The sequence below is a fragment of the Zalophus californianus genome, chromosome 7, assembly GCF_009762305.2.
Source record: "Zalophus californianus isolate mZalCal1 chromosome 7, mZalCal1.pri.v2, whole genome shotgun sequence".
NCBI lineage: Eukaryota > Metazoa > Chordata > Mammalia > Carnivora > Otariidae > Zalophus > Zalophus californianus.
In genome coordinates, this window is record NC_045601.1 from 14,743,728 (window position 1) to 14,764,253 (window position 20,526).

The window sequence follows — 20,526 nt, forward strand, 5'->3', positions numbered from 1 at the left end:
ATGAGATAGGTGAAAATAGGAAGAATCATGGTCTTGAAAAAAAAAAGAAAACTTCATTTGCCAAACTGGTATAAATTAGAATGTTAATTTCTAATTCTTTTTATTTTAATATTCAAGTTAAGATTATTTATAGAGATTGGGCACAATTCGAGGTCAGTGCTGTTGAACTGATAACCAAGCTTTTAGAACCATAGCTTGGGCTTGCATATCTTAGCCTAGGCCAAGTTTAATGATTTGGGGCAACCTCTGAGAAAGCAAATTCCACCTGTAAACACATCTAAGTTGTTCAGCTTTTTAAAACTACTACTTTAGTTGTAGCATCTCAGTTAAATTTTCAACTGTATCCAGGAAAGATTTCTAAAGCATACTTGATTTTTATGCATATTAGCAGTTTCTCTTCATTTTGTTCAGAGTCATTTTAGCAGAGCCTTCTTGCAGTAGTAGATCAGTAGCTTTCTTTTGGGGAGTTCGTCCTTCAGGCAGGGTATCTGACAGCATGAGAATATTTATAATTTAAGAAAAAAGAGAATGGTCAACTAACAAGGACTCAATTTCCTTTCCTTGGTTCCCAGAAGTACAAATAATATTTGGGTAGCAATTCTAAGTAAAATGAATGGGGACAGGAAGTTCTTAGAGAATGACCTGGTCCTGGATTCTGACATAAAGTGATAAGGCAGAAACTTTATGGATCTCTTGATCCCCAGGAGTGTATGGCCTCAGCATTAAGATAAAGAATACAAGTGTATAAAGTAACAGCATTTTTTTTAAAGACAATTGACAAATGAGGGCTGGGTCAATTCAGACTGGGAAGATATCCCCTGGCGTGGGGACTTTTGTAAATAAATTGGTACCTGACTTGTGCACTTGGGATGAGTAAGATGATGGGCAGAGAGTAGGGAAGCATAGAGGTGGGAGAGGTAGGGAAGAAGAAGGCCTGTCTGGGAAGAATGAGTCAGCAAAGTTACAGCTTTGTCTAGAGTTAAGGGTCCAAGTAGTAGAGACCTTGAAAATAAAGTTGGAAGGTTAGTCTGGATAACGTAATTCACAACTATCTCAGGTCAGATTTTGAGGCCGAAGTGAAGATGAGCTGCATAGTTTATGAGGTGGAATTTGATGCCATCTGGCTCACCAACAACATTGTTTAGATGGGAAAGTGCTATCCAGATGGACAGTTTAGATGAATCTTCATGGGAAAACTCTGTAGCATTTATTTGTCTCAGTAGTATTGTTTTTTATATCAAAATTTAACAATACATAGGAAATATCATTAAATAAAGGTCTTTGAAGATCTGCAAGCACCAGATGACAATATCACTGAAGAAAATGTTCCCAAGAACTGTGAACAGTGCCCTGAGTTTGTGGTAATTAGTGGCCTTTAATAGAATTTTTGTCTCTGTATTTTTAAAGGTCAAAGAATGTCACCCTCCACTCCTTTATGAGTCTCGACAGCTGTTGATACCATTGGAAGAATTAGAAAAGCAGATGACACTCTTTTATGACTCACTTGGGAAAATCAATGAAATTTTAACAGTTCTTGAGCATGAGGCACAATCTAGTGCTCTTTTTAAACAGAAACAACAGGTAAGGAGAAGTCCTCTTGAGGAGACATAGTTATTTTAAAGCATGCGTAGTAAGACTGAGGTGGTGCTTATAGTGGTAGAAATTCGGTTAGGACAGGAAGCATTTTTCTAGAATAGCGTTGGCATCCAGGGGTGCCTGGGTGGCTCAGTCGTTAAGTGTCTGCCTTTGGCTTAGGTCATGATCCCAGGGTCCTGTCACTGAGCCCAGCATCATTAGGCTCCCTGCTCAGCAGGGAGTCTGCTTCTCACTCTCCCTCTCTCTCTCAAATAAATAAATAAATAAAATCTTTAAAAAAAATAGAATAGCACTGGCATCTCAAAACAAAAATATACATCTGTCCAAAGACGAAACCCCTGTCCACTAACGATAAAATGAAAATTTTATCTATCTATCTAAATTTATATAGAGATAACATTTTTATAAATAAATTTCAAATTTTAGATATTTAGATATATAAAAGCAAATAGTTCCATTCTGTTTCTATCCAGTGTCTGTAAACTGTCTTATGAGATCTTTTCTTTGCCTCTAAGATTAAGTCTGATTACACAATCATAAAATTCTGGAAATGTGTTTGGAGTGATAATCATTTTTTTGGTCTCAGTTTTTATAAACAGATCTCTATGCAGAACAGCTTCCCACTCTTGCAGCTAATTGACTTATTTAAGGTGGTTTATTATAAATGACCCTATCCATCAGAGGAGTGTGAAACTTAATGGGCAAATGGTTCACCACTGCATTCACTGAAACAGATTCCTGGAAGGAAGGTAGCATCACTTAGCAGAAAGAACAGAGAGTATCTGAAGTGAGTCAGACAGGTATTCAGATCTTAGATCTGATATAACAAATTACAAAGACTTGATTAGCTTTTATTTCCTCACCTTAAAATGCAGATGATGATAATACGTAAGTTGAGAGCTTATTTTGGTGATTCCATTACTTATTCCATAATGGAACTAGCACATAGTGGCATATAGCATGTACTCTATAACTGGTAGCAATTATTATTATTATTTTTTACTGTTACTGATAGTAAAACCACAATGCTTATACCACCAAACCCTATTCTAGTGGGTTTTCATCATATTGGATAAAGATTGTCTTTCACTTTGAGTTACAGTGCCATTTCTTGTATTCTCAAATTGCTATGAATTGCCATCAAAGAATCCTTCCACAATTAAAATAACATTTGATATCTTAGTAATAATAATATTAATAATATTTAATAATATCTTGCTAACATATATTACTCTTTTATGTCCTGAATCTTCAAAAGGAAAAATATGTCCTTACTTCGTTTTTTCAAAACAAACAAACAAAACCTTGGTCTTAATATTTGCCTCTAGACTACCAAAACTGGTATCCAAATGAGCAGTTTGAAATACTTTTCCAAGCTGTTGAGTGTGTCGAAATGCAAATAGTACAGCTTCAGGTCAAAAAATGACTGTTGGCCTTGGGCTGGGCTCGATAATTCTGCTGTCAATTGCAGAAATCACTATGATGCTAGGTTACTAAGCAGAGGTGGGAGGGCCTGGGTCACCATGGTTTCTCATCCTGCCAGTGTGTGACAACTGCAAGTCCTCCCATACCAACTGGTCTGCTGCCTTTTGTGGTTAGTATCTGAGGTCCACCATTTTGTTAATGAGGTTGACAGCTTATGAACCTTAGGAATTCAAGTGTTGTACATTTTGGCATACACAAATAATACATAATTTGCTGCAGCTTTTTCAGCAAAGTGTGTACATTGGTATTTATTTAGTTAGATTAAAACCTAATATGTTGATTGATTTTGGGATTGTTCTCTCAATAAATCATAGGCCTGTGAGTTGGACAAATAACATTTTTGCAGGCAAATAACAATTTTGATGGCCTTTCATTTTCTTAATAACACAGGCATGGAATTTTAAAAAATCTCAAAAAACTCAATGTGACATTTAAATGCCTTATATAAAAAAACACCGACTTCAGTGATTGCTTAGAATTGAACTCTTCTCAATGAAAAGAAACACTTCTCTGTACTTTTGATTTTACTTACAGCTGGCTAAAAGCCTAAAAGCTATATAGTGTTGTTCTTATTGTTTTGTAATGGTTATTCTCTTTCCCTCTCTTTCTCACCCTTTTAAATACTATTGTTGTGGGTTTCCTTTCCCTGTAGGAACTGTCAGCTTGTCAAGAAAGCTGTAAGAAAACCATGACACAAATTGAGAAAGGCAGTCAAAGTGTTCAAAAGTTCGTGACCTTGAGCAGTTTGTTAAAGCACTTTGATCAGACAAAGCTGCACAGACAGATTGCAGATGTCCATGGTGCTTTCCAGGTAAGCTTTCTCCCTGCTATAGAAACATAGGCCAAGGAAAATTAAAGGACTAGGGTATGTAATTCTCACAGCTAAATGAGGCTAAGTGCCTCGCCTACTGAGGTTTGGAACCAATCATTTTACTTCTTCTTTTTCTAATACTCATTAATGTCAAAAGAAGTTGATTACTCTCATCATAATGAAACATATTCCTTCCGAGTGTTTTTTTTTTAAAGAAACAATACTCTTTAACAAAATGATGTTTTCAATAATGAGAGAGCAGCATCACATTGGCATTATTTTTTAAATCAAGAATATGGTGAAGAAAATTGGAGACTGGAAGAAACATGTGGAAACCAATAGTCGCTTGATGAAAAAATTCGAGGAGTCTCGAGCAGAGTTAGAGAAGGTGCTGCGGATCGCTCAGGAGGGCCTGGAGGAAAAGGGAAACCCAGAAGACCTCCTGAAGAGACATACCGTGAGTTTGTCCCTCATGGGGCACTTGACCTGAGGACACGGACCAGTGGTCTTGAGTGAAAAATAAAAAGAACATTCTGTTCTAATACTAAGTTTTTGAGGCGGGGGGAAGAAGAGGTGAGTTAGGAAGGCAGAAACATTTTAGGTTATTAGACCCAAAAAATGGCAGCAGCAAAAAAACTTCAGGAGCAATTGATGAACTGCATTATAATTGGCCATTCTTAAGCCCCTGAAATGGTAGAGTTATTGGATATATAATGAGGCTCTCCTGAATTATTTTAGCTGAGAAATTCTTACATAACCAACATATTCTTTTTAAGAGATAATTTTAAGGTGGATGGCTAAGTCTTTGTGCTCATTTCATGAACCCGCCATATCGAAGTGTGAATACCGTGTCATTTGAAGTTTGGTAGCTGATCCACAACTTGTCCTCTTGTGAAGTCATCTTCCTGTTAATCATACTCATTTAAATCACATAGGTATTGAAAATGTTAGTAATCTCTTAAATGCTGTATGGAGATGATGGGCCCTCTGAGATCATGTATTTTATGTTTCATGAAATTTCAGTGGATATTGGTATAAACCACACTATCAGATGATGACTGCAATGTATTTGTGATGTAGCTGACTGAACTTAGGGTTGATGTCTGTGACCACTCAGCATCTCCTTCAGTTGATACTTTTGTTGCAGTGTGACCCTTTCTGTTTTGAACCACTGTTGTTTCAAAATATCTCCGCATATATCCTCCTGAGTCTGTGTGAGACTTGGTTATGCATATAGGTGCACATGTGCTGTTTGGGTCTGTTTGGACCGCCATATAAATACATACAGGTTGGGTGGCTTCAGCCACAGGCATTTATTTTCTCACAGTTCTGGAGACGATAGGTCTGAGGTCAGAGTACTAGCATGGTTGGGTTTGGTGAGGACTCTCTTCCTGGCTTGTGGATGGTCGCCTTGTCACTGTGTTCTCATAAGGCAGAGATACATAGGGAGCAAGGCCTTTGATGTCTCCTGTTATAAGGGCACTAATTCCATCATGAGGGACCTACCCTCGTGACCTCATTCAACCTAATTACCCCAATGGCTTCAACTCCAAATATCATCACATTGCGGGTTAGGGATTCAACATATAAATTTGGGGAGGTAGTGGGAAGCACAATTCTGTCCATAGCTTGTGGGGCCATGTGTGTACTTGTCTGAATGTAGAAATGGCTCATAATGAATCAGCAGTGCCTGAAACCCATTATATTAGGGTATGAGGAATTGTGAGACTAAACGCTAGCTTCCGTTCTGCTCTTCTGACTTCACCGAAGAGGAATGAAAACTCTTTTACTATGGAATCAAGGTTTTAGGCCCCTTGGCCTTCTGGAATAGTCTACCAAATTTGAAAGCTGAAAAGATTTTTTTTTTCCTAAAAAATGAAAAGCACTAGTTGAATTTCAGATGTGGTGGCTTCTGACTCATAACTGTAGATAATTATAGTTCATTCCTGAAAAAAAAAAAAGTAGTTGCCAGGAAGGTTTGAAGAGGGCAGCAGCTGGCTGAGGGACTCATGTAGAGGCGTGACTGCTTAACTGCAGAGTGTCTGATGCTGCCTTTTATTCTTCCCGACACTCTTAACCACTTCCTCCTCTCCGTGCCAGGAGTTTTTCAGTCAGCTGGATCAGAGAGTGCTCAATGCTTTCCTGAAAGCTTGCGACGAGCTCACCGACATTCTCCCTGAGCAGGAACAGCAGGGCCTGCAGGAAGCCGTTAGAAAGCTCCATAAACAGTGGAAGGTGAGTCAGGACATCGTGGGAACACACACATAAGTAGGTGCCACGCATGATGGGAGAGAGCATGAGGGTGTTAAGTTTCGATTATAAGAGAAATTCATGGAAAATCACCACAGGTACTTCTCCCATTTAAAAAAACCAAACAAATAAAACAGTGATAAAATATGATACGATTTTGTTTTTCTTAATTTTTTTGTAGCATTGATTTTATCATATTACTTAAGAGTGCTGTTTTTCTTTTCCTGAGTATTTTTGGGGGTAGGAATGACAAGGGCATTTAATTCGGTAACATTTAATAAGCTCTTCTCATCTAAGTAAATCACATTAGGCATACTAACATTTTGCTCTTTTCAAGGATTTTACCATCTGGTTTAGATTGTTATGGTCTAAAAAATATAAATACAAACACTTATTGGTTAAGGACTCAGGGATGAACAAAGCACAGTCCATTTCTCCAAAGACTTTAGAGCCCAGCAGGGGAGATAATTAGTTGCAGATAATGAAAGTATAATATGTAAATCCCCAAAAGTATAGTTAATGCTCATGAAAGCTTTGGAAGAGAGAAGTGGGCCCACTTGGAGAGTGGAAAGGAGTGAATCAAGTAACTAGTTTTTGTTTTAGGATTTTAAAGAAGCAGCAGAGATCTGGAAGTGGGTGGGAGGGGGAAATACCAGCACCTGGAAGAGAGACAGCAGGACAGCACTCGACTGGGGGACGTAGGGATTCCTTTGGCTGGTCTAACTTGAGTGCCCCACACTGGGCTTGTCACAAGGAAGCCGACTCTAGAATCCACATGCCAGGGGGCAGCTGCAGTACAGTGGAGACCCACCCAGGGCTGTCTTGCTCAAGCCAGGCTCTAGGAAGCCTGCTCCAGCAGCAGGTTAACGAGTGCTATCACAAGGTAATAGCTAGTGGCGAACTTCATGTGTATTATATGAAGAAGTCACGGGATCTGGCAGGTAGGCAGCTAAGATACTCTCCATCAGCTTTTGTTATTCTCTCGATTTTTTTTTTCTCATCTCAGTAACATAGGCTAAAAAAAATCATCCCCAAGCATAGGAAAAACACAGTTAAGGACATATTTTATTTGCTAAATATAAAAACTAGAAAAAGATTCTTAAAGAAACCCAAGCTTTTTGAAGATGTCTTTAAAGCTTAACATATCATAAATGTATTATGAAATAGAGATTCTAATGGAATAATGGAAAGCTGTATTTATTTTATATATACACACAAACTCTCATTAAGCTCTCAAGGATACAATCTAGGATATAATCTGTTCTAGTCTTTCCATAGCCTCAAATCATTTTCTCATCTGTTATCTTAGTATTTTATTTTAAAAGTTACCTTTTAAATGCCATAGGATACAAGCTGGCTAAAATTAATAAATTGTAGGACTGAAGGTAATGATGTAGCTTATGATTATATATCAAAAAGAACATAAAACATTTCATGTTTGCATGCCGCTGGCTTGTTTTCTCAAGGAATGCGTTAAGGAAAAAGGACAAGGCAGGTGGTCAAAGGCACGGGCCATTTGATCTGGCCTCTTTACTAATAAAGTTTTCTCTTTGCCCTTTGTGTAGTGAGTATAACTATGTTCTTCCTACCTCCCAGGGTCATTGACAAAATTAAAAGGGACATATGCCAGGGAGAGGGTATGTGGAATCAGTGCATCATTTAAGTTTAGATTCAAATCTAGCTTTTCTAATTACCCCTGAGCCTCAGTGGTCTAATTTGTGAAATAGGAATATTAATACTGTGTGGAGCTATAGTAAAAATTAAATAGAATAATTACTGTGAAAAATCTGACCCCGCAGCCTGAAAGAATTCATTGCGGTCCCACTACTTGGAAAAGTACAAAGCATAGCATCCAGGTGCAGACAATAGTGATTAAATCACATTGGCCCCAAAGGGAATATTTTATGGTTTTTGCCACTCCGATTAGAAATGTATATAATCTGGAATGGTATCATTTTTTTTTTTTTGAATCTTCCTATGGAATGTAGGATCTTCAAGGAGAAGCCCCATATCATTTGCTTCATCTGAAGATTGATGTGGAGAAGAATAGATTCTTAGCTTCTGTAGAAGAATGCAGAACTGAGCTGGATCGAGAGACCAAGCTGGTGCCCCAGGAAGGCAGTGAAAAGATCATTAAAGAGCACAGGGTACGTCTCACACACCCCAAGTGCAGGCATGCAAAGTCACATTTTTACCTAAAAGATACATACCTGATACTTTGGTTTGGGTCCAAAAACACTAAATAGCTTAATTACTATATACTAGTAGACTAAATGGGAATCTTCTATGAAAATATGGAAGTATTGTATGGATTTTCACAGGGATTATATCAATGTTTATTGCTCATCAGATTTTCTTCAGTGACAAAGGTCCTCATCATCTTTGTGAGAAAAGGTTGCAGCTTATTGAAGAACTGTGTCTGAAACTCCCAGTCCGGGACCCAGTAAGGAACACACCTGAAACCTGTCACGCGACTCTCAAAGAGCTCAGAGCTACCATTGGTACCACCTACATGAAGCTCATGGAAGACCCAGACAAGTGGAAGGACTACACTAGCAGGTAGTTGTGGAACTGCTTCCAGAGATGGACACTGTCTGTCCTAATACTGTTAATTCGGAGATCATTGCATGACGAGAAGTGACGTGTGTTCCCTCTGAAGCAATAAAGAAAATCAGATTGTATGATCTTGCCCATGCTCTTAATATAAAAATGCTTCATTTAATAAAAAGAATGGGTTTCAGTCAGAAACAAGGTGAAGCACTTTATTTCCCAGGGACCCAGATGTTACCTTTTTGAAGGACGTTTGGCAGTTCCTTTCTCCCTGATTTCCTCATATCCCCAGAGGGAAGACTTCTGCCTCTGGGTTTCTGTCTCAGTCCAGTGGAGATAGATGAGGCCAGACCTCAGGTGGTGCCTTCCATATTCCCATGTGCTCAGGCCCTGGGAACACACCGTTTTCCTTAGCTGAGCTCCATCTGCTCTGCTTTCTCTTTCCTCCAAGTGACAGTTCAGAGGCAGCCACCCCTGTCCTGAACTTCATGTTAAAGGAACAGTTTCCAGAAAATTTGTTAATTGACTTGCTAATCAGTTGATTGCTAGATTTCCATGAATAAATTCAAAATAGAAAATGTATTTTAACCACTGGGATATTTTCTCCCCTTAATAAGAAAATACTTGTGTTATTTCAGAATTTCTGAGTTCTCATCTTGGATATCTGCAAAGGAGACACAGTTGAAAGGGTTTAAGAGTGAACCCTTCAATACTGCCAACCATGGAGAGATTAAATGTGCTGTAGAGGTTAGTTCTCATCCATATTTTTCATTAATGAAAAAATTAATGGTAGACAGACTAACTGATATATTCTTTTCTTTCTGTAAAAAAATTAAATTACTGAAAAACTGTCTTAAGAGTAAATCTCCTTATGTTACTGTGAAGAAGAATAGGGGATGATTTTCCCTATTGAATCATTGTTAGCTTTGAGATTTAGTCATGCTTAGTGGTACCTCTCATAGATCTTTAGCTAATGGAAAATCCTGAGAGGAAAATTTGCCTGCATGGGCATACAACACAGCAGAGATTTAAGAATTGTCATGGAAAACAAGAATACTGTGGGTTTTTATACATTTTCAGCCATTCAAAAGCCCAATCACAGAATTGGGAAAGGTCTTTAAGTCTCATTTCTATGTCACATTCAGTCTGGATTGATCAGCTCTGGGAGCATGGGCACAGCCTGATAAACCTAGCCAGGTGACAGAACCTCAAGCCTGAACCCAGTTCACATTCTGTGAATGACACACAGCAACCCTCTCCTTCTTAGTGTGGCTCTGCTGTTTTGTAGCCACATGCCATTGCGAAAATCCTTATCTTTGAGCATTTTTTTTTTAAAGATTTTATTTATTTATTTGACAGAGAGAGACAGCGAGAGTGGGAATACAAGCAGGGGGAGTGGGAGAGGGAGAAGCAGGCTCCCCACTGAGCAGGGAGCCTGATGCGGGGCTCGATCCCAGGACCCTGGGACCATGACCTGAGCCGAAGGCAGACACTTAATGACTGAGCCACCCAGGCGCCCCATCTTTGAGCATTTTGAACTCTTGCAAGTCACGTAGTTTCTGTTAATGAGAATATATTTCCTTTCTATTCCTATCCTCTGAGTTTCATGTTTTTCTCTTAAATTTATAATCCCATTAAATACTAGAGATGCTCAATAATATCATGCTATACCTATAGAAGGATATTTATATTTGCTCTTTGTTGCTGTTACATTACAAAAACAAAACGCATATCTTAAAATGAAGAGATCACTTGGTTCTGGAACCAGTGGATGTGAATTTACCCTATGAGATCCTCTGTAGCAGCTGCATGGTTTCCCTGTGCTTCCCAGAGCTGTGTAGGAGCAAGAGGTTGCCCCAGTCAGCATTCCCACAGTTCCCAGACCTTGCAAGGGCTGAGGCCCCAGAATCTTTCTGGCATTGTCTGGGTCAGTATACCCTCCCTTCCTGGATTAGAGGTGTGCTCCTGTTTGCACATCTTACCATGTGGGTTATTGACTTCCAAAAGCTAACAAAATTGAGACATAAAATATAAGTTAATAAAGATCAATTTTTAGGGCATCCATAATAATATTCAACAACTAAACTCTTCAAAAAAAAAAGAAATCCACTTACTAAAAAAAGGACTCTTTCAACCTTTTTTTCTAAAAATACCATGTTCCTTCCAGCTAATAGAAAATAAAATGTGTTACAGTTCCCAATTTTGGTATCCCATTTTCTTCTACAGTACTTTTAGAGGCACCTTTATTTGTGATCAAGGGACTATCTGTAAATATCTAACCATCTAATTATGACCTAACCATCTAGTTAGCTTTTTGATATAGAGAGTATTGATTTTACATATCAGGTATTGGCATTGGGGAAATATTTTTTTCTAGCACTTGTAGACTTTTGTTAAAGATGTGAACAAAAAGTAAAATAAGCAGGCACTCTACTGGTGAATGAATGACTCTCCCACCTCAACCATATGAACTTTCTTAGTCCGAGTCCGTTCTTGATTCACAATGTATTCTCTTCATTCCAGGAGATCAGAAATGGTGTTACCACAAAAGGCGAGACTCTCAACTGGCTGAAATCCAGGCTTAAAATTTTAATTGAAGTTTCTTCTGAGAATGAAGCCCAAAAGCAAGGAGATGAGCTGGCAAAATTATCTAGCTCTTTCAAGGCTCTTGTAGCTTTGTTGTCAGAGGTATACCATTTACTCACACTCTAAATAGTTTTGGGTGAGGAATCTGGAGGGTTCTTTTTCTTTTGGTTGTGATTTAAAAAGTTATTAAGAAAGTATAGTTCAAACACAATAGTTAAGATACTTATTCATATGAAGATTGGTGGGGAAGGTGTTTGAGTTATGGTCTGTGCCATTATTGGATATGTTAGTTCAGAATAACAACCTATATTTAAGTACAAAGCTTACCAGATCCACACTTTTTACTCTTACTGAAAGCATTGTTTCATGGTCAGTTGAAGGTATATTATGGAGGTTAAGAACATAGGCTTGGGAGTCAAATGAACCCAGAGTTACAGTTTAACTCTGAGAGCCCACTTCCTACATAATCTTGAGCTTGTCACTTCACATCTCTGGGTTTTGATTTTCTTACTTACAAAACAGAGCTAGAAAAACTTACCCCCAAAATGCAATAATATATGTAAAGCACTTAGTGCTTGAGAGTGAATGCTTAATAACCGATAGTTGGTAATAATAAAATATTCAATGTTAGCAGACAGTAAAATCTATTTTATGAAAGACTTACTCATTTTAAACCTCTTGATATATATTTCAGTGTTTATATTCCTCTATGGATTAAAATACACAAACCTATTTACTTCATTTCTAGTATGCCCCTTCTACCCTTGGTGACACATTTTTACCGACCAGGTTGTCATGCATGTCTAAAGAGTCTGTGCATGGGAAGATAACATAAGAATGGAAAGTTGAAAATAGCTACCATTATTTCTTGAAATCATTTATGAACTTGCATGGAAAAATGGTCACCTAGATTATTTAAAGTTCCCTGATTCTGAAGATTTGGAATTCTCTGGAGATGTCCCTAATCTAACAGTTTGGTCAATTAACCTTTTATGTTTTGAATGCATGTAGATCCACTTAAGACTCTAGCAGTGAATTTACATAAGCCAAAAATACTCTAAACTGCATGTGATTTTAGTTTTATGTATGAATTTTGATATTATGTATTTTTCTTAACAATTTTGACAAAATGAAAATAGTGATAGGATTAATCAAATTTTGGAACATGAGTTATTTCAATCCTTTGATATCCATCTTTCATAGCAATAGTCCAGGTAGCATAGCCACTACCATACTTTAAGTAAAATTCTGACATCATTCTTCTCTACTCTTTTTTTGATCAAGAAGGTAAGGAGAAAAGTTAGGATTACGGTTTTAAAAGGTAAATGTACATGCAGGTGATCTTTGATCCAAGACTTAACAAATAGTTTCAGTCACATTGATAGATGAGTTTATATTTTGTTACACACACACACACACACACACACACACACACACACACACACACACACTTAAAACATAGACTAGAGGAAGCAGAAATGAGATAGAAAATTCAGGGAAAAGAATTCACTAAAGAACCACAAAATTAGCCATTATATTGTGTTTTATGTAAAAATATTGGAAGCGCATTTTTTAACAAATACTCTTTATTCTTTTAATTTTTTCCCCCTCCACAATTTTTTTCCTTACTTACTTTAAACAGGGTGGACTCAGCTTTATTACACTGCATTTTTATAATTTGTGATTAAATTTTAGTCATGGGATTGTCATTAAAGGGATCCAGGAAATAAAATATACAGTATACCCACTTTCATTATCCTGCTTTGACTACCAGGTTGAGTGGGCACGGAGCATGAGGCTTGCGATTCCCATAAATGGCTATGCAGTTTAATAATAACTAAATAAACCTCAAAAATATAAGAAAACATAAAAGAGATCTGGGTATATATTTCAAGTTACTGAGATGGACTTTACACATATTCTTAGAATATTTAAGATTACCCGAGCATTATATGAGTTATAATTTTTTCATGAAAATCTAGGTTGAAAAGATGTTAAGCAACTTTGGGGACTGTGTCCAGTACAAAGAAATAGTGAAAAGTTCCCTTGAAGAGTTAATTTCTGGCTCTAAAGAAGTCCAGGAGCAGGCTGAGAAGATCCTGGACACTGAAAATTTGTTTGAAGCACAGCAGTTACTTCTTCATCACCAGGTAGGATGCCCTTTCCCCAGAGTACTTACGCAAAGTTTGTTAGTCACTGGCAGAACCAGAGAAGTGAAGAGAACTGTATGTCCAAGAGTAAGGACAAAGGGAAGGGGGGGGGGGTGATGCAGGGAGGAGTCCAGGTGACCTCTGTTCTCTGTTAAATATTAGCTATTTCAGAAGAGCCTGTAAGATAAATTCTCAGCCTGAGTAATTTGATGCTATCAAAAAGTTGAAGGAATATTATGGAGAAAAAGTTGATTTAGCTATGAAAACCTTCATAAAACTAGCTCATTTGTCCTTTTCGTCACAGAGGAAGAAAGCGTAGAGATAAAATGCTCCATATTTGAGATCACTGTTCTTTGTTATTATGTTAAAATCCTGCTCTTCAATTTACAACTTCAAATATATCTCAGTTTGGAAAATTATAACTTACATGAAGTACCAGACTTTTCAGGATAGTATGCTCTTATGAAGGATTAGAACTGGAAATAAAGAAATTTTGGTACATGTATTGATAATAAACAATTTTAACCAACTTACTTGCCAAACTCAATATAAGTAGAAGTATGATTTCAAATCAAATATTTTAACGACAGAATTCTAGCTAACATAATGTATAGCAAAATGCTAGCTAATTTTATATGTAATAGTATATAAACATGGAAGTGACATTAAAAGTGTATGTAAAAGAGCAGCCTCTAGGCTTTACAGATTTATTTAATAATTATAAAAAGACTATGGGCCCAAAAAATTAATGCTTGGTATTACATTGTTCTCAATCATTGTAAAAGTTGTGTTTGGGTTTATCTAAGTCAGAGAAATATGTAATTACAGATATTTACATTAATATTTTAAAACTCTTCACAGTTCTTGGACCGGGTACTTGGTTATATGTCTGTGTTTACTTTGTGAAAATTCATATGGTATACACCTGAGATTTGTCTACCATTGTTTATACATTATACTTCAATAAACAGTTTATTTTAAAACAACTTTCCCCATATATCTCAGCAGGTTTATCATTCTGAATATACCCAGGAATTAAATCTCTTAGTATCAGCATTTTTACAGCATAAATGATAAAAAAAATTAGAGTTAGGACTTCATGTTTTTATGCAGAAATAATTCTTGAAGGAGAATCATGTCAAATAAATAGTTTTGTCAAATTCCTTCTGGAGTATTACACAAAATGCTAAATGTCTAAATTTGCATGCAGTTAAAACACCAATATCAAATTAATTATGTTGTTTACCATTAAAAACATAAAATATTCGTAAATAACGCCCATTTTGACCAACATAGAGTCCCCATGGCCATTTTAACTGTTCACATTAACTTTTTTAAAAAATTTTTATTTATTTATTTATTTGAGAGAGAGAGAGCATGAGCAGGGGTGGGGAAAAAGGGAGAGAGAGAGAGGGACAAGCAGACTCCCCACTGCCCACTGAGCAAGGAGCCCAACGGGGGACTCGATCCCAGGACCCTGGGACCATGACCTGAGCTGAAGGCAGACGCTTAACCGACTGAGCCACCCAGGCGCCCCCGTTCACATTAACTGTTAAAAGACAGTTTGGGCCCATGCTGCAGTGAGGTTGTACCTTTCTGTGCCTCTTTTAGACTGTAGGTGTTTCTGTCCTGCTTAGCTGCTCAGAGATAACATTTACACCCATCTGTTGTCCAGCAAAAGACAAAGAGGATTTCGGCAAAGAAGAGAGATGTGCAGCAGCAGATAGCACAGGCCCAGCAGGGAGAAGTTGGGCTGCCCGGCCAAGTCCGGGAGGAGCTGCGGAAGCTGGAGAGCACCCTGGACGGCATGGAGCACAGCAGGGAGAAGCAGGAACGCCGCATCCAGGTGGGAGACTAGAAGTCTAGGGCCCTGTTAACCTCCAGGTCACCGCTTACATCTCCCAATGGGAGCGAACGTTGGTTCCTGCCTCTAACACTCCAGCACTGTGTTAAGTATTGACATGAGTTATCTCTTTTAATCATCACGTTAACCTTAGGAGATAGACACTATAATTAGCACATTTTGCCAGTGTGAAAGCTTCACAAGAAATAATTGGAGGACTTTACCCAGAGTCACAGAGCAGTGATCAGTGATAAAGCCAGAATTTCAATCCACACTTGTTTGAATCCAGGAATTAACACTGGCTCGTTTCACTTTTCTGGGAAGTCCAGCAGCCACACGTTTATGCTTTATTGTGATCTTGACACTTTTTAAAAGTTTTTGAATTCTTGCCACCTGCTCACTACCCACTCCCCTTCTCTCTCTTTCTCCCTTTTATTTTTTCTTTTTTTGAAAGAGCCTGGGAGGCTCTTTTTTCCTTTATCCCTTATCCACATTTTAAGTAATATCCTTACGTTCATAGGACTTTTTTTTTTAATTTTTTATTGTTATGTTGATCACCATACATTACATCATTAGTTTTTCGCATTCATAGGACTTTACAGCTGATAGAACACTCAGAGTGCTAGTCTACACATCCTCTTTCTTGTAGATGAATTGAAACACGGAGTGAAATTCTAACGGGAGACATTAGCATCATCTTTGTTCAGCATAACCATGTGAAATTTGAACAGAGTTAACTGGTGGTTGACAGCCTAACAAATGAATGGAAATGTGAACAATATTTTTGACACATGCTGATAATTCATAACATGTTTATTTTTTTCAAATTTAGGTCACATTAAGAAAGTGGGAGCGATTTGACACAAACAAAGAGACAGTGGTCAGATACCTTTTTCAAACAGGTTCCAGTCATGAGCGCTTCTTAAGTTTTAGCAGTTTGGAAAGTTTGTCTTCAGAATTGGAACAGACAAAGGTATATCAGTATGACCGACCATACAATCCCTTGGTACTCATTATTCAGAAGCAAAACTGTGTTTCCATCCCTTATTACCATTAATTATTATAATTTATTCATTTAATCGATACTTTTTGTTTATTGAGCACCCACTCTTCAACACACTGGTCAAGTTGCTCTGGGGAATGAAATAAATAAGATTTAAACATCAAGAACTAAGAGAAATTTTTTGTTAAAGTGGGAAGTGGTTAGTTCCCTCATAGATGAATACATTAAAAAAAATCTTTCTGAAGGCAGTAGTATTTTTAACTGAACTTTGAAGGGCAGGTAAGACACAGAAAAGCAGAATGTGGGACAAAACATGAGCTTTCCTATAATGAGAAATGGCATGAAATATGAGAGTGTATGGAGATTCTGTTTTAAGGCAGAAAAATGGAAGTACAGTTGTAAAGGAAAGTTGGGCCATATTACAAAGACACTGGAAGGTCTAGACAACATGAAACCCTTAACGGTTTTTAAGAAAAAGAATCACATGATCAGAGCTGTACTTTAGGGAGATGCATTTTTTTTAAAGATTTATTTATTTATATATTTGAGGGAGAGAGAGAGAGTGCGTGTGCAAGCAGGGGGAAGGGCAGAGGGACAGGGAGAGAGAGAGAGAGAATCCCCTAGCAGGCTCCCCGCTGAGCACGGAGCCCGACTTGGGGCTCCATCCCAAGACCCTAAGATCATGACTTGAGCCAAAATCAAGAGTCACTGCTCAACCAACTGAACCACCCAGGTGCCCCTAGAGAGATATATTTTTAAGCAGTGTAGAAAATTGAAAAGGTGAAAGACCAGTGTCATGGGATCCAGTTAGAAAGTTATTGCATGTGTGTATTAATACGGACATAAATTAGGGCGATGGGGATGGCAGTGGGAACAGATGCAAGAGAGAGAGAGTAAAGGAAAGTAAGATATGCAAGGTTCTGAGCCTGACAGATGCAATGGGAGTGAGCCAGGAACTTGAAGGAGTGCCTGTCAGGTGAGGAAGATGACAGACTCAGTTTGGGACAAATTGTGGTTGAGGCTCCAGTGGAACATCTAACAGATACTATTTAGTAGGTATGCTGAATTAGCCCAAGCCTATAAGCCCAAACACCTGAGGCAGTTAGAGCAGACCAGAACATTGAAGCATTTAGAGAGTTGTACAAGTTCTTTTGGTTCCTTTTGCCCATGTTTTGCGTTTATAGAAATGACTGAGTTAATACAGAAATATGTTGGCCAATGAATAAGAAAGACTCATATCCATCAGTTAGTAACCTTCAGTAAGTAAACCTCTGTGCTGCTTTTTTCTTACCAGTAACAGGCTTCTCTCTCTCTCATACTGCCAATTTTGTATTATCTCTCCTAGTATTAACTCACTGAAGAATTTGAAGTCTTATAAAGTCACAGAATATTTCAATTCTGTATGATTTTCATCAGCCATTTAAATAGAACATTGTTTTTAATTTTAATTTTAATTATTTTGTATATTAAAATATATCAGGTGTCTTTTATAGATACAGATTTATTGGGTTAATTATCATCTGGGTGTTCCACCCAGGTTCCATCCAGTGTTTCTGATACCTTGTGGTTCTGATCCCTTTGAATTTGTTTATCAGCTGTAGATGAAGCAAATGTAACCTTTTTAGTCTATTAAAATTTTCCTTAGCTAATAATCTTGCATACTTTGGGATTGGTTTAATAATGTGAGCTCACATATATACTGCTCTAACCACTTGATGTTTATCATCTTCTTTAATCTCCAAAACAATCCTAAGAAATAGGTGTCATTATGAATCCTTATAAAGGAGGCAATATAAGGTACAAAGTTTTTTTTAATGATTTTATCCAGTATCTCAGGATTGCTAGCTGGTGAGGTTGGGATTCAAACCTAAGAGGTCCAAGCCCAGAGCACACACCTTTAGGCACTAGATTTTTCACTGAAAAACTGAGCTACTTTACTGTTTCCATATGTTGTTGCACAAGCACATGTAATCTAGAATAATTGTTCTCTACTTCTTTGCTGGACTTAGAGATAAAGCCTTATAACAGTCTTCTTTTTTTTTTTTAAGACTTTATTCATTTATTTGACACAGAGAGAGAGCACAAACAGGGGGAGTGGCAGGCAGAGGGAGAAGGGGAAGCAGGCTCCCTGCTGAGCAGGGAGCCAGACGCAGGGCTTGACCTGAGCCGAGCCGCCCAACTGACTGAGCCGCCCAGGCGCCCCTTTTAACATTATTCTATTCTATTGGTTCAATTTGGTTTTTATCAACATCATTCTGTCCTTTGAATTCCTCTGCATTGCGCTTTCCCCGTACCTAGCTCTTAGAAAGCTCTTAGGAAGGCTCTTAGAGTGAACATATATAAGCATTTTCAGACATAACTTCACTTTCTCCATGATTTTTCTGGGCTCTGGGAAACACTAGGGGGAAAAATACTATGTTACACTTCTGATTCTGTTCACGGGGTTCTGAGAGATTATGCTGTGATTCAGTCTCCACAAATGAATCCACCTTGACTATAAGTTCATCCCAGCAACAGTGGATGCTTATAACCACAGAATTTAATGTGACATTGGCAAATACTGATTTTTAGGATATTATAAATCTATCATGAAAAAGAAGCTGTACTTACCCGTTTTTATTCTATCAAATTCCTGGGTACTTCTCTGAAGTAATGTTGATATTTCTATGAGGACTTTAAGTCTTTCAAACATGAAGATACAATAGTATTACGTAGTAACTATCTTACGTGGCATTATGTGATAATTCTGGGAGGTACTCTGTGGGAAGAGGTGGCTGTTAGAAGTCTTACCTTTGAAAATATTTACTTCAGATTTCTTCGTTACCTATTTTGGAGACGAGTTCTGATCAAAATTTAAACCTCCCATGAGTGTCTCTCACATGAGAAAAAATGAGACACTAAGCTAATTCTTTTCACACAAGATTATCTCTGGAGTTAGTTTTTTAAATTCAGTTTTCAGTACATTTACCTGACAAAATTCGGGTAACAGCTAAAATATACCAGTGCATCACCCATATTAAATTCATTTTTGAATTGAAGTAGTTCACTATTAATGAAAATCAGTGTGTGAATTTTGTGAACCATTTTGTCCTCAATTTTATGTGAGGGACAAAAAAAAAAAAAAAGTGACAACAGGTACCTGCTAGAGTGCCAGGCACTTAAAAATGAAATTGCTAATGAGATGCTAACTGCAACCTTACAAGGAAAGCATTACTATCTGCATTTTATATGAAAGTCAGAAAAATAATTCACCAAAGTCAAACAACTAGTAATTAGCAAATCTAAAGTTCTAGTCCAGGTTTGACTGGTTAAGAACTTACCTTCTTTTCATCATGTAGTATAGGTATATAGTGAATAAGATTTAACAGCATTAAGATCAGATTATCTCTCTTTTCAGGGAACTAGTTAACAATATGTTTCTTTATAGGTAAATATCAGTGATACACAGTATTGACTAAAATATTCTTCCATTAAATAAAAAGTATTTTTATTAATTGGCCTAGAAATCTCTTAATATCATGTTTGAAAAAAAAATCAGTCACTATTAATCACTGCTCGAATGGGGCCTAACATACCTGTGGATAAGTTAGTTATTGTAATGCAGCTCAGAATTCTAAGCAATAAACCCAAACGGGGAAACAAAGGAAAAAGATTTTTGTGAGAATAGCTGGGTAACTATGAAGGTAGATATCTGACTGTGTATATAAAAGGAAAATAATCTAGTGAGGTATTTATTCTCGGCATGATGAAAATAAGTCTGTCTTATTACCAAGACTATTATATACTAAAATTCATGCGTGTATGAATCTATGTAGCCATCCATCTATTCTAGTAGACACTCTGCAAGTATATGCAGTTTAGTTGAGGGCAGAATTTAATAAAAGATGCCTTCCTAACAATTATAATCTCTTTTTCTAGGAGTTTTCTAAACGAACAGAAGGTATTGCAGTCCAGGCTGAAAATCTTGTGAAGGAAGCTTCCGAGATACCACTTGGTCCCAAGAATAAGCAGCTGCTTCAGCAGCAGGCCAAGTCAATCAAAGAGCAAGTCAAAAAATTAGAAGACACACTTGAAGAAGAGTATGTGCTTGACAAGTCCTAAACTTTCTTCTCTGAGATAAAGTTTCATACAGTTTTTCCTGTATATTGTATTCAAAACATTCCTTTAAATTCTCAAAGTGTCTGTGTATTTCAGCATGTTTTGAGGAAGCAACTCACAGTTCAAAAGAAAGTATCACCAAGACAGAAACCAT

General features: G+C 37.4%; 1 protein-coding gene across 1 annotated transcript in view; it reads left to right on the top strand.

The window, feature by feature from the left end:
- The window catches only part of SYNE1 (spectrin repeat containing nuclear envelope protein 1), a 454,337-nt gene that overhangs the window by 163,143 nt on the left and 270,668 nt on the right, over window positions 1–20,526 (top strand). Inside the window, 12 exon segments of the mRNA XM_035728590.1 lie at window positions 1,408–1,581; window positions 3,734–3,892; window positions 4,185–4,349; window positions 5,993–6,127; window positions 8,131–8,289; window positions 8,493–8,701; window positions 9,331–9,439; window positions 11,216–11,380; window positions 13,261–13,428; window positions 15,104–15,274; window positions 16,104–16,244; window positions 20,193–20,353. Coding sequence (XP_035584483.1) covers window positions 1,408–1,581; window positions 3,734–3,892; window positions 4,185–4,349; window positions 5,993–6,127; window positions 8,131–8,289; window positions 8,493–8,701; window positions 9,331–9,439; window positions 11,216–11,380; window positions 13,261–13,428; window positions 15,104–15,274; window positions 16,104–16,244; window positions 20,193–20,353 — 1,916 coding nt within the window.